This window comes from Nicotiana tomentosiformis, chromosome 1 (genome assembly GCF_000390325.3).
Source record: "Nicotiana tomentosiformis chromosome 1, ASM39032v3, whole genome shotgun sequence".
NCBI lineage: Eukaryota > Viridiplantae > Streptophyta > Magnoliopsida > Solanales > Solanaceae > Nicotiana > Nicotiana tomentosiformis.
In genome coordinates, this window is record NC_090812.1 from 38,233,269 (window position 1) to 38,257,467 (window position 24,199).

A 24,199-nucleotide genomic window follows, 5' to 3' on the forward strand; every position below is an offset into this window, starting at 1 on the left:
AAAATTGGGGAATAAATTTAATTTTTAAAGCAAACTTAAGGGATATAAATAATTTTCACCCCTTTTTTATACATACAAAATTATTTTTTAATTTAACCAAATATAAACTATTATTCTTTTCATGTGCTTTTTCTCAAACTTAATTTGAAAAAACAAATTTCTATCAAAATAAACCATGTTTGGAAACTTGGTCAAGCGGAAGCTCTAAGAGGATTTCTCAGTTTTGACTTTTCTACGACTCCTCTTCTCACAAACACAAGAGAGTACCGTATTCGAATAAAAAGAAAACCAAAAGAAAAAAAGAATAGTCTCCCTTGCGCAGAACAGAAGTGGTATTTAGGACATCATAAAACACTCGCGTCACCACTCCTCGGACGCCTTCAAAATCAACCCAAGAAGAATAAACAGATATCCATATACATATTCTAAATTCCTCAAATTTTCAAAACCCTAAAATAATCACAGTCAATTCTCATAAAATGGTACCCCTAAAGTAGGAAGTGGGTTACGGGATCGCCGGAATTTAATTGAAGAAGTTTTTTTAGGGAGATGGCGGAATTAGGGCAGCAGACGGTGGATTTCTCGGCGCTGGTAAGCCGAACGGCTGAGGAGTCGTACGCGACGTTAAATGAGCTGGTGGAGAAGTGCAAGTCCTCTGACCTCTCCGACTCCGAGAAGAAAATTGGGATTCTAAAATACATAGTCAAGACTCAGCAGCGTATGCTCCGTCTCAATGTCCTCTCCAAGTGGTGCCAGCAGGTTGCTTCCTTTTCTATTCTTCCCTCTCTCATTCTGTCTTTTGATGCATTTAAGAGTAGCACTTACTATCTCTTTGTTTAAAATAATGGCGGTGTTTGCCCAATTTGTGCCTTTTGTTTATGTATTGGAAGAGTAGTGGTCGAGAAATAGAACGGGGAAAAAGAGGAATTACACTCTCTCTGTTGATGCGTTGAAAGAGTTTTGACCGAATGAATAGGGTTATGTGTTTGTTTTTTTGGGTGAAATTTGAGAATTGGAATGGAGAAAAATGGATCTTGATGAAGTTTAGAAAGGTAGCCGTGGAATGAATTGGTGAATTTGCATGGGAACAGATGAATCTTGAAAAAGATTCTGGAACTTGCAATTATTGAAGCTGTTGGTGCATTCAAAGAATAGTGGTAGAATTGATTTGTTTTTCCTTTTAATTTTTTTGTTTTTTGTTTATATGTTGTTTTCTTCTTATGGAATTTGGTGATTGGAATGGGAAAAGATAGATCTTGAGGAGTGATTTAAAACTTGAAATCGAGACAGTTAGGGTGGAAATTATAGTTATAGTGAATGCCGAGGACACTACCAAAAAAAAATAAAAAATGTTGAGGATAGCTTCAAAGTTTTAAGATTGATTAATGCTCTGTCCAATTAGTGCCAACAAGTTGTTTGTTAGTTTTCTAGTACTCTCTACTAATGCAGGGAACAGATGGTGGTAGAAAGGTGATTAGGGATCATCTAGTCGAAGGACTCATTGGGAAGGAAAGAAGCCTGTAGGAGTACCCTTAATCTTCCCATGTTTTTCCTCGGGGCATTTGTACATTAATTGCTGACAAATTGCCTATATTCATGTAAAGAGTTAACGGGCGGGGGGGGGGGGGGGGCATCTGGTTGCGTTCCTAAGGTAGCAACTTCATGCTTAGGGTCAAATGGGGCAATACGTAATTTCGGTTTTTTGATTAACTAAAGTACCAAATGTTAAAAGCCGACAACCCCAAACTGATTAACCGAAAATTTGAACATTAAAGCTGAAAACGGACCAAAAAACTGAAAAGGAAAAAGTCTGGTTTGGTCTGTTTCTTCTGTAGTTCTGTTATCCCCACCCTGGTCATGGGTTTGAACTGGATCTTTTACCTGTAGGTAATTGTAGAAGAGATGCCAACCCTCTAAAAAGAGCTCCACTAGCAAAATATGAACGGGTCCGCTTTATACGTCCTGAAAAGCTTATTGTCTATTAACAGAGCAAAAGGACCTAGAAAAGTGTTTTAAGTTCTCATCTTTTTTTGGAGAAAACCATTTGCGTATAAAATCAACATTGTCAATCATCAAACACCAAAGGTGTTTTTTTTGTCCTTCAAAAGGTGCACACTTTTGTGTCTCCAAGACCTTTTGCTTCTACTCAAGACATTATGCAGCCTCACAGCATGGTGCTTCTTCGAAAACTTTTATCATACCAAAAGGGCAATGAGTTTCCTGTAGGTCATACTTTAAGCATCTTTCTATGAATCATTTGATCCTCTAATCTTAGATTTATGAACTCTTTCAAGGTATATGTTGGTAAGTATAGTGTTGGTCTTCATGGCTTTTTTCCTCTTTCATGTTTTCATTGCTTCATCTGTCATCTCTGAAAGGAACGATTCACTTGTGTTATATTCAGTATATAGGTGACAGTAGAAATATGGTTGCCAAATCTTCCTGGACCTTTGGGATTAATGGTTGGCCCTATATACTTTATCATCAATCCCTAGAGACTGCAGTTCATACTCCATAACTAATCTCTTTTACATTCCAATTTTTTGGTTTGCAGGTCCCCTTGATACAATATTGTCAGCAACTTGCATCAACTTTATCTAGTCATGAGACATGTTTCACCCAAGCTGCAGACTCATTATTTTTTATGCATGAAGGACTACAACAAGCTCGTGCTCCCATTTATGATGTTCCTTCGGCTGTTGAAGTTCTTCTTACCGGAAGTTATGAGCGTTTGCCAAAATGTATAGAAGATGTGGGCTTGCAGAGCATATTAAATGCCAACCAACAAAAACCAGCATTAAAGAAGTTAGACGCACTTGTTAGGTCTAAACTCCTTGAGGTTTCACTTCCTAAGGACATTACTGAAGTCAAAGTTTCTGACGGTACTGTTCTGCTCCGCGTGGATGGAGAATTTAAGGTTCTAGTTACCCTTGGTTACCGAGGACACCTGTCAATGTGGAGAATATTACATATGGAGCTGCTTGTCGGTGAGAGAAGTGGCCCTATGAAGCTGGATGACTTTCGGCGGCATGCTCTTGGTGATGATTTGGAACGCAGAATGGCTGCTGCAGACAATCCATTTATGACCTTATACTCCATCCTGCATGAACTTTGTGTGGCACTTGTTATGGACACTGTCATAAGGCAAGTGCAGACACTTCGTCATGGAAGGTGGAAAGATGCTATTCGTTTTGAGCTCATATCTGATGGTAGTACTGGACAGGGTGGCAGTGCTGGCTCCACACAAATATCACAAGATGGGGAGTCTGATTCTGCTAGTTTGCGTACTCCTGGGCTGAAGATTTTGTATTGGTTGGATTTGGATAAAAACTCCAGCACATCCGAAATTGGAACGTGCCCATTTATAAAAATTGAACCTGGACTGGATCTGCGAATTAAGTGTCTTCATAGCACATTTGCCATTGATCCTCTGACAGGAAAAGAAGCAGAATTTTCCCTTGACCAGAGTTGTATTGACGTTGAGAAGTTGCTGCTTAGGGTTATATGCTGTAATCGCTATACTCGTTTGCTAGAGATTTATAAAGAACTCGAGAAAAATGGTCAGATCTGTAGAGTTCCTGGCGATGTTCAGCTTCAGGGCCATGTAGAAGAAATGCTTGCTGATTCTCGGAAGGTTAGTTATTTTAAATATATCTCTTGGAAATTTTGAGAACTCATGCAAGTCATAAGTTCCATGTTGGTTATTATGCATGGTTAGAGAAACTATCTATGTCATGTTGTTTAAAGATCTATTCTCTCTTGACCACTAAGCTAAAAAGAAATTGATGTACGGGTTAGCGAGGGTGAAACAATTCAAGTCAATCTCTAGTTAGTTTTTATCATTATGTTGTCTGTTTTCTGCAGTAGAAGTCTGATGAGTAGAGTTGTGATAACCGATGAACTCTTGATAATAAAGAATTTAAGGATGTTAGAGAATTAACGATACAAGGGCATTCAGGGAAGAAAGTGTTAAGAATCTCAGTTAGAATTTTCTGGCAGTTACATAAGAAAGAACTAGCCAGTTGTCCAGATATGCTTAGAAAATTTAGATAGAGTTCTATTTCATTTAGGCTACAGTTGTTGCCTTTCATTTAGGCTGCTTTATGTATTATTGCACATGGGATCTAAAAGTTAGAAAAAGAATGTGGTCATAAAAATCTTCAAGTAGGGGCACTAGCTTGTTTGGTTGTGTTGGGTGGATCAAGTACTTAAATTACCGTGCTATGTACTATTCACTTTTGAAAAACTAGGGGCAAACTGAGAATAGCTACACAAAATAGTTGAGATGTGCACTTAGAGGCATGTATTTACCAACTTTCGGTTTACCAAATACTTTGTAAGCCGGTACAACAGCTTACTCACTGTGTGCTAACTTACCAATCACGGAAAAAAAGAAAAAGGAAAAGAAAAAAACGTTGTGCTAACTCAGTATTAAACATGGCTCCTTTTTGGAATTTATCGGCTCCTTAGTCTTATGATAGAGCTTTTGTTCACATTTCTGGGCTGATACTTTCTGTTTCTTTGTAACATCTGCACCTTCTTGATGCCTTTTGATAATAATACTCACTTACTTCATCAAAAAAAAGTATTAAACATGGCTCCAACTATTGAGGTCTCTTTATACCAACCAATGTGTGGTGAGGCCTAACGATAAGTTGTTGGAGATATGAGGGGAGGCGTTCTTTTCATCCACCCAGATAAGGCGTGTTAAGGTCTACTTGTTGACATTTCTTTTTGGTAAGTGACATCTACTGAATGACAATCTTCATAAAAAAGGTCTACTTATTGACACTGTAGACAATTCGTATGCAAAGGTCAGTTTCGTTGTTTTTCGCTAATAGAATTATTCCTTTGTTGATATGACATACTATTAAACTAGCAAACAGTGAATTACATGAGATAATAGATCAGCAGTCTCCATTGTTGTTAATTTTAATTTATTTTCAAAGAGCATATATGGTTACCAAAAATGCAATAGTGAAGCGGCCCAATTACGATTATGGAAAGAGTCATATTATTGTTCGAACTATCATCTCTACCGAAAACCAAAATATGGAGATTTCAGAGTTTTTCTTCTTTTTCATGTTAAAATGCTGCCATTGCTTCTTAATTCTGGACATGGGACCGACTTTGATGTTATTATTGGTGGATTGATTTTTCATATGTTAATAAAGTTGTATGATGTCTTAAGACAACCAAGCTGAGGTCTGATGCTATTTATAAGTCACGAAGTACACTTATAATCTTTCCTGAAAGGTCCCCTATTCCAGTCTTGACTTCCTGGTACTATACTGCGTGATTAACTTTTTCGTTCTTTTCTTCTGACCAACTGCTTTATCTCTGCAGAAGGATAACAAGTTTGACAGCAGGGAGTATCAGGGCCAGGAAGTCCTGCGTGTACGTGCCTTTGGTTCATCGTTTTTCACCCTTGCAATAAACATAAGGTTATATCCTTTTTTTCTTTTATTGTTGGAAGTTGATTTCACCTGGTTTTTAAACTTTTTTCTATAACGAACATGGAAATTGCTGGTATCTGTGCTCTAATTATGTGCCACCAAGTATTGGCATGAAATTAAAATGAGCATTGGTGAGACAAGGGTTGGAATCCTTATCTTCTATTAAGATTGGGAAACCAATTGCAACACTGGACTTCTTCGAACAACCCTGCTACTAGTTCAAATTTTTGCTGAGTTTGGTCTGCCAAGTCTCTGATAATCTTTTTCTTGGGTCAGCCATACAGTTTCTCACCTGAAAAACATAACTGCACCTCAAGTTTGCTCTTCATCTTGCGAAGCCACCCCTTTTCTTCAGGAAAAGGAACCAAAACTGATCCCAGCTTGTTATTCGTCTTCCCTCTATCTTTACCCGTCCAAACAGCTGATTGGTTAACAGGGCAATGCCTATGAAGCTGCGGTAGAAATGGAAGGCCTGCCAAGCCGTATGCCCATGGGTGCAGAATGCCTGGACCAACTTTTTGTTGAGGATGAGGGGCAGAAAGGTTATTGTTTGAAAGGACCAAGGATGTTTTTCTGTGGGTTTGCACATGGAAAACACCGAAAGAAGAAAAGTTTCAATTGTTGATGTTTCCTTATCTAAATTGGTTTGTGAAATGACAGGTTGACCTTTTCTTTTTGAGATGGAGGTTGACATATTCTTTTAAAAAGCCAGACTAGCACGCTAACAATATAATAATATAACTTCATAAAAAAAACAATGTAATATTATATTAATAGTAGGGCAATATCCAAGGTTGTGGCCTAGTGGTCAATGAAGTGGGTGCAAACCTTGGAGACCAGGATTCAAATCCCAGAAGAGACAAAAATCACTAGGTGATTTTTTACCACTTGCCTAAGCCTTGGTGAGTAGAGTTACTCGATACCTGTGTTGGTAAAATGTAGCAAGTACTTTATACCTAAGTTTAGTCGAAGTGCACCGCAAGATGCCCGAACAATGCTGTTAATAAAAAACAATACGCTAATCATCGGAGGGGCTATTTTGACTTTTCCCCAAAACTAATCTCAATTGTCCTTCTGCTTCTCTTCTTTCCCTCTCTGCCTCGTCAACGGTGATACTAGAGCAAAACACAGAGAACTGATAAATCCATTAAACCTAAAGTCAAACCACAGTAGCTTGTCAAAAAGACATTCTGGGTCATCTGGGATCAACTTTGACATGGGATTTAGCAGGGACAGGAAACTATATCTATTTCATGGAAAGCATGGACATATATCATCAGCCCATGAAACCCATCTTGAAAGCTTCTCTCCGTCCATGCTTAATTTTCAATTTGAATGATACAGTAGGGTTTTTGAATATCAGCTTGTGAAGAAACTCTAAACCCTAAACCTATAAAAAAGTGACGCTTCGGTTCCTTTTGTGAAGAAAGGCGCAAATGAAGCTAAATAAAAAGCACATACATATTTCAAGAATAACGACTAAAGACACAACTGACAATTGTATGGACAAAGGAATTTAAAAAAATTCTTATTAAGTGAAATATTTAATGTTTGCCTCTTCAGAACAACGCCTTGGTGATGAGGTATGTGCCGTACGCCTTGGTGATTGCACTTAAGCTTTGAGAGAGAGGCGGGGAGACCCGGGGGTGGGGTGGGGTGAGAAGCTCAATCTTTTAAAAGGTGATAAGCACAAAAAAGTGACACGGTCCATGGGGCTTGAAACTAAAAGAGTGAAGCGATGTACACAATATACAGAAAACTATAAATACCAAATATTCATGAAGTTTGTACTTTAATAGTTTTGTAATTAAGTACTAACTAAATTTAACATCCAATATACAATAATGCCGATATTAAGTTAATTCCTCAAAGTTGAGACTCAATGAACCGATGACACATCATTGTTTGAAGCACACACTTCTTAGAGTGCATTGCTTCACCCATGAAGCGATAACCAGTTTGCGAATGACTTTTAATAACACTGGTTTAGCTTTTGGATAAGAAGACCGAAAAGCTCCCACTATAATGAGATAGTTAGGGCATTTAAGGGAAAGAAAACATAGGAAACAGATTTGCTTAGAGACTAAGTTGCGTGGACTCTCCAAAATGCCCTACCTGTGTCAGATCCTCCAAAAATGCGCTACTTTTAGAGGATTCGACACGCACTTCTTGATATTTTTGGAGAGTCCGAGAAGCCTTTACTTCGTGAAGTGTATTGAAAATATGCATGTATATATTTTTAGGATGCTCTTCTACACAACATTGCATGTTGATTGTTCATTGCAATATTTGCAGAAATCCCAGATATTGTTAAAATATTCTACCTGATTGCCTATAATTTGACCAAGGAGCAAATCAATCAAATAATTGGACTAGAAATAGTTCCTTTTGGAGATTCTATTATAAGTGCTTCTGATGTATGCGTCATTCTTTGAAAACACCGTTGTCTGGATCTCTCTTTGAGAAACCTGGCCAGGAAACAAGAATTAAAATGCTAATTTTTCCTGCGAAGTCTTAATTTTTCTCATATTCCAGGAATGGCCACTTCATTCTTCACTCTTCCAAGAATGTTATATCATCATTAGTGGTTGTTGAGTGTGAAGAGGCCCTAAACCAGAGAAGTATGTCAGCAGCTGACGCTTTTATTAGCTTGAGAAGCAAAAGCATTTTACATTTGTTCGCGTGCATTGGGAGGTTCTTAGGTCTTGAGGTATGGATGGATCTTTTATCTCTTTTTTCCTTGTCTTTTGGCTATTAGATTATTCTGTTTATCCATTTGGAGAGCGAAGGCTTCTTATTCTAGATGCTTTACTGTTATATTTAGTATTCCTTTGTCTTGTATTTTTATTTAGTTGGTTTCCTTTAACATTCAGGAATAGTATTAACTTCATTTAGGTTGTGCTTAAGTATTAGGTTGCGTGGACGTGTAGTTATTGTTACGCTTTATTAGGAAGATTATCCGTATAAAAAAACTTTATTAAAGATTACATCAACTGCTAGGTTCAACCTTGGGCCTTGGGTACATTGTTCACATCTTATCGCTGGATATCAGTGTCGAGAAGATCACCATGCTCTCTGATTTTTCCAGAACAAATATGTGCACCAAAGGTGTAATGGTGGGCCTCCCTCATATATTTATGAACACCATATTCTTTTTTCCTCCCAGTCTGTTAGATCCTTCTTTCAGACTCGCCTGCCTTGACTTTGATGAAATTGTCTCCGACCAAGGAGACCTTCACACCAACTGTGATATTCTAAACCTTCTCCATGCTTCTCACTTTGTCTCTGATTATCCGACCCGATGGTCAAACCTCCCTACTAAAAATATATTTGAAAATTTCTCTCCTCTTTCCACTTCCTCGTGTTAATCTGAGAGAAAGCCAGTTTGCCTTGACATGGCTTTGCTTCTCCCATAGCTTGATTATGAATTGCCATTATATCAGGAATATTGTACTTTCTAGAGCATTTTGTTTGATCTTTTTATCTTGTTGCATATGTACTTAAGATGCATTGGCTGGATCAAAATTTGGTGTTTGCATTTAGGAGTTCAATTAGAAATCATTTAGCTTATTTACTGGTTATCTGATGAGCTTTTTAAATGATTATCTGATATATATCCACAGGTATTTGAACATGGGTCTGCAGCAGTTAAGGTGCCAAAGAGCATTTCTTGTGGTACAAATTTGTTGCTTATGGGTTTTCCTGAATGTGGAAGCTCATACCTTTTGCTGATGGAACTTGACAAAGATTTCAAACCTGTGTTCAAATTGCTAGAAAGTCAGTCAGATACACCAGAAAAAGCTCAATCTCTTGCTGATCTGAGTAACGTGGTTCGTGTAAAAACTGTTGACGTTGGTAGGATGCAGATATGTGAGGACGAGCTCAATTTGAGTCTTCTCAACAGCAAGAAACTGCTATCAATTTTACCTAGTGATGGTGGCAGTCACCAAACATCTGAAAGTAGTCTCCTTGCGGATTTCAGCTTGGAAAGATCTCTAGTTTCTTCCAGTGCGCCATCAACATTTTGTTCTATTGTTGATGAAATTTTCGAACTTGAGAAAGGGTCCTCTGTCCCTTCTTTCTCCGGTCAAATTCCCCCGTCAACATTTGGTGCTTCTCCTGCATCTCATTTGGGCTCTGGTGTTGCAAATTATCAGTGTCTTAAAGTTGGAACACTGTCCCCTAAGTGGGATCGGGGAACAGGAAACTACAGTAGCTCCATGTACAAGGGCGTGATACAGTCAGGTTCGGCTGGATCATTAGCCACGGCTCCAGGAAGGAGTCAAACTGTGAAAAAGTTGACAGCTTCAAAGTCTGAGCAAGATTTGACTTCTCTCAGATCACCTCATTCTGCAGGAGCTGGATCTTATACGTCATTGGATGAAGACCAGCTGACTGTATCTACAAACCGACCAGCTCGACTCCTATCTCCACCACAACGAGCTTGCCCTCCAGCTTCTGCATTAAGTGGAAAAGCTAGTGCTCCAAGAAACTCTGCTGTGGGAACTGTACCGGTTGGTTTCAGGACTTCTGAGTCTAACTCATTGGTTTTAAGTCCTGGATGTAAGTCAAATAACCTCTGAGTTTGTTGTTTATATATCTTTACACCGTTGTGTATGTTACATGTTACATCTATCTGTTATAGCTCTTACCATCCATTTTTTTAATGCTCACTGGGCATGTTTATTTTTTATGCACGTGTCTCAAAATTGCATTCCCTTTTTTTTGCCAGCCCAAGCAATAGATTCAGCAACATGTACACAGTCAGAGCAAGATGCAGCTTCCAGATATAACATTTTACCAAGGAAGCGTACATTGTCAGATTTGTTGGATTCACTTCCATCACTTCAAGCAATGGAGTCCAATGAAGGATCACATAAGCGAAGGAAACTTGTGGAGTCTGGCACTCATCTACCTAAGTCACTGATGCTTATTTCTTCAGATATTTCTGGTAAAGCTGAAGAGTATAGCTATGGCAGTCTTATCGCTGAAGCTAATAAAGGGAATGCACCTTCTAGTATATATGTTTCTTCCCTTCTTCATGTAGTCAGGCATTGCTCACTTTGTATCAAACATGCCCGGCTTACGAGTCAGATGGAGGCACTTGAAATCCCATATGTCGAAGAAGTGGGTCTTAGAAGTGCATCCTCAAACTTATGGTTCCGAGTTCCATTTGCCAGAGATGATGCATGGCAGCATATATGCTTGCGGCTAGGTAGACCTGGAAGTATGTATTGGGATGTGAAAATTAATGACCAGCACTTCCAGGACTTGTGGGAGCTTCAGAAAGGAAGCAATAGTACTCCATGGGGTTCTGGTGTTCGGATTGCCAATACATCTGATGCAGACTCTCATATTCGTTATGATTCTGAAGGTGTTGTGTTGAGCTATTATTCAGTTAATGCTGATAGTATAAAGAAGCTAGTGGCTGATATCCAAAGGCTATCTAATGCTCGAACTTTTGCGCTTGGAATGCGAAAATTGCTTGGTGCTAGGGCTGATGAAAAGTTTGAAGATAGTAATGCAAATTCCGAAAATAAAGCGCCGGCTGCAATTAAAGGCGCTTCTGATGCAACTGATAGAATTTCCGAACAGATGAGAAAGCAATTCAGAATTGAGGCAGTAGGTCTGATGAGTCTGTGGTTCAGCTTTGGTTCTGGGGTGCTTGCTCGCTTCGTGGTTGAATGGGAATCGGGTAAAGAGGGCTGCACAATGCATGTTTCACCTGATCAGCTTTGGCCACATACAAAGGTTTGCTTTCCATTTTATTACGTATAACATGTTCGGTTTTTCTCCTGTCTTTTTTTTCTTGTCTGCAATACAATGAGCCTTAAAATGCATATGATCCTATAATTGGAGTTTTCTTGAGAGCTTGAATCTATACTTTGGTTGGTTATGTTATTGTGGTTTAAGCTATGGAATTCCTGTGAAAGATTTTGCATGTGGTGGCATTGCATTCTATCTTATTTAATCCTTTTGTCAGACTTCTCCATATTTTAAGCTCAAAACTTCCGTTGTGGTTCCAATTCATAATGACTTCTAATTTACTGTGGTTGACGAACTCACAGTTTCTTGAAGATTTCATCAATGGTGCTGAAGTTGCATCCCTTTTGGACTGCATCCGTCTCACTGCAGGACCATTGCATGCTCTTGCTGCTGCAACGCGGCCGGCACGAGCAGCTCCAGTTTCTGGTGTTCCTGGTGTTACAGCGCCTATGTCTTCTGTTGCAAAGCAGACTAGTTATGTTCCATCTTTACCAAGCAATGTAAACACTAGCATAAATCAGCCTGCACCCGGACCTGGAGTTAATCCGGTTTCAGCTACTGTGGGTGCACTTGGCATGCACCATCCTAATGCTGCAATGTTGGCAGCTGCTGCGGCAGCTGCAGGAAGAGGTGGTCCTGGCATTGTTCCTAGCTCACTGTTGCCCATAGATGTCTCTGTGGTACTTCGTGGTCCGTACTGGATTCGCATCATATATCGGAAAAAATTTGCTGTTGATATGAGGTGTTTTGCTGGAGATCAGGTTTGGTTGCAACCAGCAACACCGCCTAAAGGGGGGCCAGAAGTTGGAGGATCACTGCCATGTCCACAATTTCGACCTTTCATCATGGAACATGTTGCCCAGGAGCTGAATGGAATTGATTCTAACTTTACTGGTTCTCAACAAGTAGTTGGATTGACTAACTCAAATAGTTTAAATGCTGGTTCACAACTTCCAGCTGCAAATACGAACAGGACTAATCTCTCTAATTCTACTGGATTAGTTCGTCCGGCAAATGCTGTAACTGGTTTCAACCGTACTGCAAATGGCCTACCCGCAGCATCGAACTTAGCAGTGGTGAATGCAGGGATGCCTTTGCGCAGACCACCTGGTACTGGTGTACCTGCTCATGTCAGAGGAGAACTAAATACTGCAATTATTGGACTTGGCGATGATGGAGGGTATGGTGGTGGATGGGTTCCTCTTGTTGCTCTCAAGAAGGTTCTCAGAGGCATTCTAAAATACCTTGGGGTGCTGTGGCTCTTTGCTCAGTTACCGGACCTTCTGAAGGAGATTTTGGGATCAATTCTGAAGGATAATGAAGGTGCATTGTTGAATTTGGATCAGGAGCAGCCAGCCTTACGCTTTTTTGTGGGGTAAGGTTCCAATCATTCTGTATTGTATTTAATCCCTGTCCAATTCTCCTGCTGACTGCTTAGTAGTGTAGAGAACTTGGGAATGGAAGAGGACCTTAAAACTTGGGAATGGATTTACTAATTTTATGCTGTCCATAATAGATGTCACTTTTGTTGCATTGAGAAAACTTCTTGGCTTGTGCAGTGTCTTATACGCTGGAAACAATCTAGGGGTATTAATATTTCTTCGAGGTTGTGAGAAATATGGGGCGTAATTGGACATAGAACTCCACATCCTTGTAATTTTTCACATGCAAGTTTAGTTGGAGCGTGTTAGTAGAGGTCAAGAAATGATTCTATAACCCCCCGGATAAATATCCGAATCTTTTGCGGGTTTATTTTTATTGTGGCTTCATGCTCTTTCTAATGTTATATTTTAGGAGTCAGGCGAGTTTACTGTGAAAGAAGAGTATGGGTACAATGTTCATACCGTGTTTCTTTTTGGTTTTTGTACTCTTGGCTTTTCCATTTAGAACCATATGCCCTGGCTGAACTCTGTCTAAGCCCAGTTTATAATTTCTCACCTGAGAGTTTTGTCCATTTTAGTTTCACATAATTTCGTTTAGTATACTGTATTTGATGTACAACTTGATCTGCTTAGCATCTAAACAATCTAACCTGTTAACACTCTGTATCTGTTGGCTAGAAAGCTTGGTGCTTTTTAAATGTATAATCTGAATAATTATATTCCATCTTTGAAATATCTGTGAAGTTTTTGCTGGTGAACTCTTATGTCTAGAAAACTTACTGCTGCTTTAATATATTCTACTGACAATCGCTTGGGTGTTAGCTAGTTTATATGGTTCTTTTGGGCATATATTATTTTTGTGATCTTGAGTTCCTATTCTGAAAGGAGTTGTTGCCGCAGGGGCTATGTATTTGCTGTTAGTGTTCACAGGGTTCAGCTTCTCCTGCAAGTTATTAGTGTCAAGAGGTTTCATCAGTCGCAACAGCAGCAGCAGCAAAATCCCGGAAGTGCCCAAGAGGAATTAACACAAGCGGAAATAGGAGAAATATGTGATTACTTCAGCCGTCGTGTTGCATCAGAGCCATATGACGCTTCTCGTGTTGCATCATTCATTACACTTTTGACGTTACCTATTTCAGTTTTGAGAGAATTCCTGAAACTCATTGCATGGAAGAAAGGGTTGTCTCAAGTGCAAGGGGGCGATATGGTCCCTACACAAAAATCCCGTATTGAATTGTGTCTTGAGAATCATGCTGGATGTAGTATTGATGGTAGCTCAGAAAATACATCTGCTTCCAAAAGCAACATTCACTATGATCGGGCTCATAATTCTGTCGATTTTGCGCTGACGGTTGTTCTTGATCATGCACACATACCTCATATTAACGCTGCTGGTGGTGCTGCGTGGTTGCCTTACTGTGTGTCTGTCAGGTTGAGATATGCGTTTGGTGAGAACCCGAATGTATTGTTTCTGGGAATGGAGGGAAGCCATGGTGGACGAGCATGCTGGCTGAGGGTTGATGACTGGGAAAGATGCAAACAAAGGGTGGCTCGAACAGTAGAAGTGAATGGGAATTCTGCTGGTGATGCCAATCAGGGAAGGTTAAGGGTTGTAGCAGACAGTGTTCAGAGAACACTGCATGCGTACCTTCAGGGGCTGAGGGATGGTGGTGGGGTTGCTGCAGGCATTGGATTGTGAAACAGATATTACAAAGAAGTAGCTCTAAACAGTACGTATACGTAGTGCTGACTATCCTGAAAAAATCCCCAGCAGATGTAACCGGAAGAACCAGCAACTGCTGATTAGCACGTGAACTCACCAGTTGGGATTTAGCTGGGATGTAAAGCAGGTTTCTTTTTCTGGGTATATGCGGGCTTGCAGTGGCTAACGCAATGAGGTTATCCCCTTGTACAGGTAACATAGATTGATACAAATCTTGCTTAGAATGGTACGGATCTTTGATGATGTACAAAGATCTGTTCTGGATGGTCAAACAAGATAAGCTTGATCGCTATTAGAAGGAATCCGCATATCCCTTACTGTTGTAAATTGTGGCATGTGGTTTTGGGGGGGGGGGGGGGGGGTTGTAAAATTTTGTAACATTTTGCCTATTGTGGTATTGCTCTGGAGCGCATAATGAGGCAATACCAGCAACACTGGAAGCCAACATAGTGTTTCTCTACTGTAATAGCACAATTACACATTTATAGACTTTTCTTTTTCCCTTATGGTACGGAATTCATACAGACAGTTGTAATTAGTTTGGGGGTGAGGGGTAGTAGTTTTTGTTTGATTGTAGAAAAGATAATTTATTTGGTAGGCTTTATTTATAGACTTGGGTGAATGAGAAAAATGAGTTTACTGGTTCATGTGTGTAAAAGTAGTTTGAGTTGAAGGATTGGTTGTGTATAGTCTGCATGATTTATAAGTGTTACTGTCTGTGCTAAATTGACCAAGCAATACATGTAAAGCAAGGGACATGAACCTATAAAGCGAGAAAAGCAATGGTGGTATATTTTTAAGAAAGATCTTATTTTTACATGAAAAAGTGACTAAATTTCGATTACTTTTGAAACTCATTTTTCAATTATCAGTTGTAAATCTGGTTAAATTTGATTTTTTTTCAAATTTAAATAATGAACGCATTCAAAAGTAAAAGTAATATGCACTAATCTAAAGAAGTTCTTGAAAATTAATACCAAATACCGATATAAACTCCTAACACGCTTTAACAACGACGAAAGAAGTAATCCAAATAGGAAGCTGTTTATGTAGAAATAAAAAAAAAGTTATTAAAATGTTGAATAGGACCATCGAAGAGTTGACTTCAATAGCACAGAGGTATAGACAATCTAGAAGCAATTTTGGTTTATGAGGCAACATAAGGTTATCGCTAATTGCTTTTACTGGATCCTATTTGAATTAATTAGTTCGAGAATGAAAAATAAAATGTGGGAAAATGTAAGAAAATCAAAATGTTGTTCCTGTTGTTGATGAAGAACTGGAGCTAAGGCATGGTTAAGTTACCTAGTTATATAATCTTAAGCTGTCAATGAGGGAACCCGGGTATGTAAATCAAATACAACGCCTCAAACATTACTGAGTCAAATACAATAAATGACTGTTGTAGGAACAAAAAAACTAGCAACTATAGGCGGAGGCAAACTTCATTTGTGGTTTTATGAGCTCTCCTTCGTGCTTGAGACCGTAGCATCTTGCTTCTCTTCTTGACTAGCCTCTATGGCCTTTTCCATTGGGGGCTCAGCAGAGGCTTCTGGCTCCTTTTTTAACTCAGTTTCAAACTCCTTTGCCGCCTATATTATGAGATATGTTAGAGATTATGTAAAGCATCTCCCCTGTTCCCACTAAAGGGAGAAAAAAGACATTATTTCCAGAGAATAAGAATCAAGAAGAGATGAAGTTCCAGGGCAACCCTGACAAAATTGGAGCTACTATCTTTCCATTATCTATAGCCTTAAAAAAAAAAGAACCAAAAGTAAGATGATAAAAAGAGTATTAAATTATTCCAATATAACACATAAGTGCTAACCTACTTATGTAAAGTCGTCAATAAAGATATCTTCCTACACCAGTGGAACGACACAGAAATGTAGGATGGGAGCATCTCTATTTCATACAAGTCTTTACTGATTATCTCAGCACTTAGCAGGTGAAGTCTTCTTGAACTACAGATTGGCAGCATTTACCATTTTCCCATCATTTGAAGAAATTGAATGTGGTTTTTATTTCAAGACCTGCTTTTTCTTGAGTTGGGCCCTTCTCCAGGCAGGAGGTTATGTAAGATATCTGTCAGTATTCAAGAATGCGGTTTTCCATGCACATGATGTGCAAATATTTCACCAGACAATAAATTCTTTCGCCAAAACCCCTACTTGAAATACAGGACATCTGAAGCCAAGCAAAAATACGTGCAATTTTAACTGCTCCTGCACTCTACCCACCACCACAATAGCTCACAGAACTTTCCCATGATTTTCCTCGTTTTCATGAAGTTTTTCATCGACAACATCTTAAAGCTAAAAATCTAAAGCGTGATGGAAGTCCAGCACATTATATAGAAACACCAATTCATTACCAATATATTTGCACTATCAATTAGGATCAGTATCTTCTGATTATGATCAAAGATTTTCAACTCTGAATTATGCCCAACTCAAACTTTGATAAGAGCTTGTTAGTAATAATAATATGCACTTGAAAAAAACAAATGAAGTGCCAAACTTATCTCACGATCAAAAGGCATTTTGATTGCCCTCAATGAACTTGAAAAAACTACGTGCATCTTAGCCTGATGATTAAAGTAACTTCTAGAGGTCTTCCTATGAGATTCCAGGTGCACTAACATCATTATGTTTATCTATATGCTCTTTTTCTGGTTTTACAACTCTCATCCTAAAGGTTGAGGTTTGCTTTGTAAGCTTATAGCAGCCATCTGATAGTTCGTTTTCCTTTCTCTTGCACATGCATAACATTTTAATTTGTATTGATTCCAACATACAATGCCTCCTTTTCTAGCTAGGTCAGTAGAACCAAATGCAGAATTAATGACTACACCATGTAAAGTAATTTCTAGAGTCATAAGAGTTTATCTTATGAAGTATAGGCCTCTCTCACAAGCAAAATGACAGTGGAAAAGGAGAAAAGCCATTTTCTCCCTCTATTGGAAGAACAGAAGAAATCAAAAAGTCCAAACATCCACTCCCTCCGTCCCAATTTATGTCTTGTCCCGTATTGTTTTTCTTTTTATTGTTGTGGTGTTTATGCTTTCCTGAGCCAAGAGTCTATTGGAAATAGCCTCTCTACCTCCACAAGGTAGGGGTAAGGTCTGCGTACACACTACCCTCCCCAGACCACACTATGTGGGATTATACTGGATATGTTGTTGTTGTTGTTGTTGTTGTTGTTGTTTGTTCTTTCCTTTTTAGTCAGTTCCAAAAAGAATGCCATCTTTCCTTATCTAGAAATAATTTAGCTTTAGAAATCCTACTTTACCCTTAATGAATTGATTTACAGCCACACAAATCTATGGTTTGTTTTAGACCACAGCTTTCAAAAGTCTCATTTCTTTCTTAAACTCCGTGCCTAGTCAAACACCGCCAAATTGGGAAGGAGAGAGTATTACAACCAGCACAAGTGGCTGTATTTCAATTTCTTCTTCCTAGCAATGGCATTCTTAGAAAGAACTTGTTCAGCTACTTACAAATCTCAAATCTATACCCACAACAAGAGCTATTTATGTGTCTAGGTCGATCAGAGGTTCCAATTCCTTTTCTCCACCTTTTAGCCTTCGCTAATTTCACCCACAAGCGACTAAACTCGTTTCCGAAGTCAACTTGGAACATACCAATCAGACCCAAAAACTATCAATGTAAATAAACCAAAAGATCCTCCATCCCATAATTATGCCATATTCATATCCAAAACTAAAAGAAAAAACTTGATCTTTGACCAAAACGTTTAATGAAATACCACCATCCTAAAACCTAAAAAGTTCAAGTTTTCCTTAAGTTATTAAATCTCTAAATTTTATTTCCGGTAGGTGAATTATCTATTTGGGATTGAGGCACAGATGAGTCATTCATAGCTGATTCAAGTACTACTAAAGTTATATACACAGACAGCGTAAACTTTACCTATTATAGCAAGTCAGATACCATTTTTATCAAATTACTAATTACTAATTTCTGCTAATCACAGAATGTTACATGTAATTAACTAATAATGACCTGATTTTGCAAAATATTTCTTGATTTAATTATATATCCACTAAAAGGACAAAAATTTGGGTCAGAAAATGTAACCTGTTGGAAACTCTTGACAGTCCTGCCAATAGTACGGCCAACTTCAGGCAACTGTTTGGGCCCAAAAACAAGGGCAGCAACACCAGCAATCACCACCAGCTCAGGCACTCCGAGCCCAAATAAGCAATTGCAAGAAAAACCCTTTTTGGCACTGCTCGTTACTTTTCTAGCTGGACCCACAAACTGTACCCTTTTGCTGTTGAAGAAGAGTGAGCTAGAGGAACATAAAGTTGGAATCTTTGCTGTTGAAACACACACAGAAGAAGAAGAAGATGAAATGGGTTTTGCTGTAAGGGATAGAGAAAGAGTTGTAGCAGCAGCAGAAGCTGAAATGATTGCCATTTTCTGAATCTTGAAAGAAGCTTTTCTTCTTCCTTTTTTTTGGGATTTTCTTGATGCTAAAACTGCAGTTTTTGTTCAAGAAATGTGATGGGGTATTGCAGCAAGCTGGGGAGATAATTTTGGGAATTTTGTATGTGGGGTATGGCTTCTGCTGCCCTTGTGGGTGTTATTATTATTGAGTTTCTATACAAGATTTTAATATCTGCAGTAAAGGAAAACGTGGCCTAGGAACAATATATTGGTAGGTGGGGTTTAGAAATTCTGATTTTCTAGTTTGGATACACTGATGTATAGTCTAGGTTGAAAAAATTAACGTACATTTAATCTAGTCGATTTGGAAAAGACCTCCTCTACAATTTGTTTACGTTAAGCAACGGTGTTAAAGAGTAAAGTATCATATTACTTGGACTATTTTATATGGCTCTCTTATCCCCAATATTACTAGTTCCCTTCATCTATGTTCCTGTATATTTATCCTCATGTTTTTATCATAGTGGAAGTTGCTTTGTAGATATCCATGTACTAATAAAAAGAATATTTTTATATTTTTTAATAGTATTAATAGGCGAAACAATAACAACAACAACAACCCAGTATAATCCTATTAGTGGGGTCTGGGGAGGGTAGAGAGGCTGTTTCCAAATGACCCTCGGCATCCTTCCGTCCAAAAACTCCCCACTTTACTCTTGGGGTGACTCGAACTCACAACCTCTTGGTTGGAAGTGGAGTGAAATGATTATTAATCTTCTCCTTTTCCCTATCTTCCCGTTTTTGTCTTCGGCTGTAACTCACTAAATTATCACTTATCTTTATAACTTGACGGGGATGGGTTGCCTGTAAATTAAATAAATAGAAAAAAAAAAAGAAATTGCTAAATAGATAAAGCGCAAGAGAGAGCGCATTTGTCTATGTAAATTTCTTAAATTATTTAAAAAAAAATTCTTTCATAATCTTACCAAATTTGAATAAAAAGCAGAAAATATATTCGGATATCCAATTGTCAACTCTGCTTGGCGATCATTTTTCGCTTTGTTTCTCAATAGCTAAGTCGCACTAATCCAGAAAGAAGTGCTTAATCGCAATGCAATTCTTTGAATTGGTGCATTAGGCATCTTTTGTTTTGTTTCTACTTTTACTTTGGTTTCGGGATTCAAAGTAGATTTCTGGTCCAACAGTACCAATTGACAAGGCTTGCGTTTGTTAACTTGTTAACAAATAAGCAAAACTTGAAATAAAAGTAAGGGGGAAAAGAAAAGGAGCAGAAAACATAGACCTGCATGTTTAAAATGTTGTTGAGGAATTAAAAATCTCAACTGTTTAAGACACGAGACATGGAAAAATCCAATCAAGAGGAACACCCTTCAACAAACAGCAAATCCAACGAAGTTACACACTTAAGCAGTAAGCAAAACTTATGAAATTTTACTAGTCCTCCTCAAGATTGATTGAATCCTTGAATTTCCCATATAATATCTTCTTCAGTTCAGCCATCTGAGAAACTACTGATTCCTTCTCTTCCTCTAGTTTCTCCAAGTTCTTGGCAGTGACCTCTTGCATATTCTCTATCCTGCTCTCCACTTCTTCCTTTGGTACGTGAGCAAAAACTTCCCCTATCTGGAAGCGCACTATCTCTTCATCGGTCAGAATTAGCTCGTTGCTCGCATCCTCAAGATTTTCGCATGTTTCCTGACAAAGATTAAATTGGAGTCAGTAGAGACACAACGAAAGGTACGTTAGGAGAGATTTAGCCATAGAAGAAAATCTGTAAAACACCTTCTTTTGAAGTGTCAAGGTAAACGTAAAGTAGTAAAAAAAAAGGTGTCAAAGAAGCAAAACTAGAAAGCTAAATGCACAGCAGGACAAAAGAAAGTGTCCTTTCCCGAGCACATGCAAGCAAATGGATATATCTAAAAAATCTATGCGAATAAATTCTCAAAAAATAAAAAAACTAATCCATGGATATATCTAAACAATCTATGCGAATAAATTCTCAAAAAATAAAAAAAAACTAATCCATGAGAATATAATTGACCAGAAAATTTTAGAACTATAATATTTAAGTGATAATGTGGACAGTCTTAAAACACAGTGTTCTATAGCTAGTATACAGATACACACTGTATATCACAAAGAATTTCAGTCTTTTCAAAATCATACTAAGCTCTAAAAAATGCTGTTAATTTGTCAAGCAACGCAACACATACAATTCCAGCTAACAGTATACTATGTCCAGAATATCATCAGCTGCTTTTTTTAGTTGTGGATAGTATTCAAGAATCTTAGGCCGATAGGCCCTAGCATTTTGCAGCTAGTATGCAGATACACACTGTTTATCAGAAAGAATCCCAATCTTTTCAAAATCAAACTAATTTTTAAATACTCCTGTTAATTTGTCAAGTAAATATAATACATTTTTTTAGTGAGAAGGTAACATATGTAAATACAATGCATATAATTCTAGCAAACAGTATACTACATCCAGAATTTTTTCCCTGACAAGTATATTACATCAAGAATATTATCAGCTGATTTTTTTCTATCAAAGCAATAAAATCTGTATTCTGCAAAAGTAAATAATGATTGACCTTCGGAAATACAAAATGCGTGTAAGTTCATTTACACAGGTAATCAGTCCTGGCCAAATATAAACCTGGAAGGGACTGGACCACTGGAGTTTTCTGATACCATTCAGTTTCATGGCCAAAACACATGTTTAAGTAGTTAATATGCAAGCTAAACAGAGGTAGATACATATATTTATTTCAATATGAGTCTAACGAAGATATGCTCATATGCTTGTTTTTTAATACATTCAGTTTCAGGGCCAAAATACATGTTGAAATAGTTAATATGCAAGCTAAATAGAGGTAGGTACATATATTTATTGCAATGTGAGTCTAATACAGATATACTCATATGCTTGGGGACATCCATATCATTGTAATATACACATTTTCCATCTCAAGCAATCAGTTGTAAATATTCAAATCATAGCTATTTCAATTCTTAGGCTTATTTTCCTTGATTCATCACATATGTGGTAATTTATATTAAGAAATGTACTGGAACCTGTAGATCTAATGCAATATATATATACATTTTTATATATAAATAAATAAATGGGTCATAAGGTTGTATAACAACAACAACAATAAACCCAGTGTACTCCCACAAGTGGGGTCTGTGGAGGGTAGTGTGTACGCATACATTGCCCCTACCTTATAAAGGTAGAGAGGTTGTTTTCGATAGACCCTCGGCTCAAGTAACAGTGAAAATAAAGCAACAAACAACTGTAACAACAATGTAATAGGTTAACGGAAGCGAATGACACAACATGTAATAATAAAGAACCAGGAATAAGAAAATACAAGAATAGTACTAGTACTACCGGCAAGCCTAGTAGAAACACATGACTACCTGTCAACCTTCAACCCTAATCCTCGACCTGCACACCTTCCTAGCATGGGTCATATACTCGGTAAGTTGAAGCAATGACATGTCCTGCCTAATCAGCTCTCCCCAATACTTCTTTGGCCTACCCTTACCCTTCCTCAGCCCGCCATGGTCAACCTCTCACACCTTCTGACTGGAGCATCTATGTCTCACCTCTTCACATGCCCGAACCATCTCAACCTCGATAAGGTTGTCATGATTGGCAATTTTCTTCACATAGCTTGCTGATGAAGTATGGCATTTACTTTTTGACAAACAATGTAAAATTCTTGCTAGCCTAAAGGTCTTGTTTCCCTATAGCGTAGCAAGTCTACAACATTTACACCCAAAACGGTTTTCTCCACGTCATACGTAAGCCTGTATAACACTGGCTCATAGGTGCGGCACTAAAATGATTGAAGGTAATAAAAATGGACAAAGTAGACCTAGACCATCTAGACAAGGTTATCTTAAAAGACCTACAATCTCTATGAAACGAATGTGCACTTAACTAAAGACATAACACAATGAAAGCAACAGATCAATATAGATTGATACCAACTAGCTGGGATTAAGGCTTACTCTTTTGTGGTTAATGCCCATATTAGTATGTCATAAGTGTGATATTAAAAGAAATTCTACTTTAAAAGAACCCTTAAAAGATCTTAAAAGTAACAGTTTTTCTTATTTTATTATTGGAATGAATAGGTCTGAGTACAGCGGAATGGATGTGAATGATTCCTAGAGCTGAAACCCAACTAGTTTCGGATTAAGTATTCAACAAGTCCAAAACTACATCGGATTTCCTTTTTCCCATAATCAAAGCACTTAAATTTCCCCCTTCTTTCGGTGTTTAAAACCTATTCAACCCCAAATATATACACAAACCTACTGAAAGTGGAAATACCTATGAATGAAGTGTTAAAAAGGGAAAGAAAAAAGGAGAGGGATTACCTTAGCGATCTTGATTTCATCGTGGAGTTCATGAAGACGATTATTCAATCTGCCAAATTTGTTAATATTCTGCTGATCCTCCCACGTTACCTCCACTTCGGAGCCCGAGGTTCCAGCCTTTTTCCACAAAATCAATAATATTTCTTTGAATTTAGAGAAACCCCAAATGCTAAAATCGTGAAAGACTAGGGTTTAGTTCACTCACCTGCTGCATTTTCGATTCCACAGGAAGAAGATGGTTTGGCCAGAATGTTCGGACTTCACTCCTAAGTTTCAGTATCCAAACTTTAACCCCCAACACTCCAAGGAGGCATGTGAGTCGGGTAGCCTCGAGAGTCGGGTTACCCGATTTTCTAGTTTTTGAAAAGAAAAAGAATAATTTTACAAAATAAAGAACAATTCGGAAGTAAAAGTAAGAACATAAATAATTGAATTTTGTTAATGCATAATATGGTGCTTTTCACACAAACACATGGTTTGTTTCCTTATATATCCTCTATTGTTACAAATTCAACAATAGCACAAACTATTTTATTGTTTTTTATAATTTTACTTATTACTCAATATCAATATAATACGGAATATTATCATAAAATTAATAACAAAAAGGTGATAAATGTCGATTGATACACAAGCCGATACAGTTTTATAATAGATCGACAAGGACTCGATTGGATATTGTTAATTGGTTGTTGACTATAAAGGAAAATAAATCTTAATAGAAACTATTTCAATATAGCACTCTAATAGAAAAATTAGGTTACAAAAAAATAATTAAAACTAAAATAATTCAAACATATATCAATGGAAACATAACTAACAAAGCAAATATGCCTTAACAACTTGAAAGAAAAAAATAAATCAAAAGACCTATTGTTAATTAATTCGATATTGATAATTCGTCTAATTGGTACCGATAGCATCTCATACTAGTTATTATCTGTATATTTGTAGAAAATTATAATATAAGGCCAATTATAGATTGGCTTACTATCATTTGCCAATTTTGTAAATGGAATGTTTAGCTTTTGAATATATAGTTCC

General features: G+C 37.8%; 3 protein-coding genes across 3 annotated transcripts; 1 reads left to right on the forward strand and 2 right to left on the reverse strand.

The window, feature by feature from the left end:
• The first annotated feature begins 274 nt into the window (after positions 1–274).
• LOC104104131 (mediator of RNA polymerase II transcription subunit 14) lies at positions 275–14,972 on the forward strand. Its single transcript, XM_009612136.4, has 8 exons — positions 275–759; positions 2,555–3,634; positions 5,347–5,444; positions 7,992–8,166; positions 9,080–10,019; positions 10,189–11,207; positions 11,525–12,597; positions 13,505–14,972. The coding sequence occupies exons 1-8, from the start codon at positions 550–552 to the stop codon at positions 14,301–14,303; spliced, it is 5,394 nt and encodes a 1,797-aa protein (XP_009610431.1). The 5' UTR covers positions 275–549; the 3' UTR covers positions 14,304–14,972.
• Positions 14,973–15,620: 648 nt separating this feature from the next.
• LOC104104132 (sec-independent protein translocase protein TATA, chloroplastic) lies at positions 15,621–19,061 on the reverse strand. The gene is made up of 2 exons (XM_009612137.4): positions 18,428–19,061; positions 15,621–15,919 (listed from the first exon to the last, which is right to left on the reverse strand). Exons 1-2 carry the CDS (start codon positions 18,767–18,769, stop codon positions 15,785–15,787), a joined length of 477 nt encoding a protein of 158 aa, XP_009610432.1. The 5' UTR covers positions 18,770–19,061; the 3' UTR covers positions 15,621–15,784.
• Positions 19,062–20,024: 963 nt separating this feature from the next.
• LOC104104133 (prefoldin subunit 4) lies at positions 20,025–23,515 on the reverse strand. The gene is made up of 3 exons (XM_009612138.4): positions 23,361–23,515; positions 23,156–23,272; positions 20,025–20,455 (listed from the first exon to the last, which is right to left on the reverse strand). The coding sequence occupies exons 1-3, from the start codon at positions 23,367–23,369 to the stop codon at positions 20,195–20,197; spliced, it is 387 nt and encodes a 128-aa protein (XP_009610433.1). The 5' UTR covers positions 23,370–23,515; the 3' UTR covers positions 20,025–20,194.
• Between the last annotated feature and the right edge of the window lie 684 nt (positions 23,516–24,199).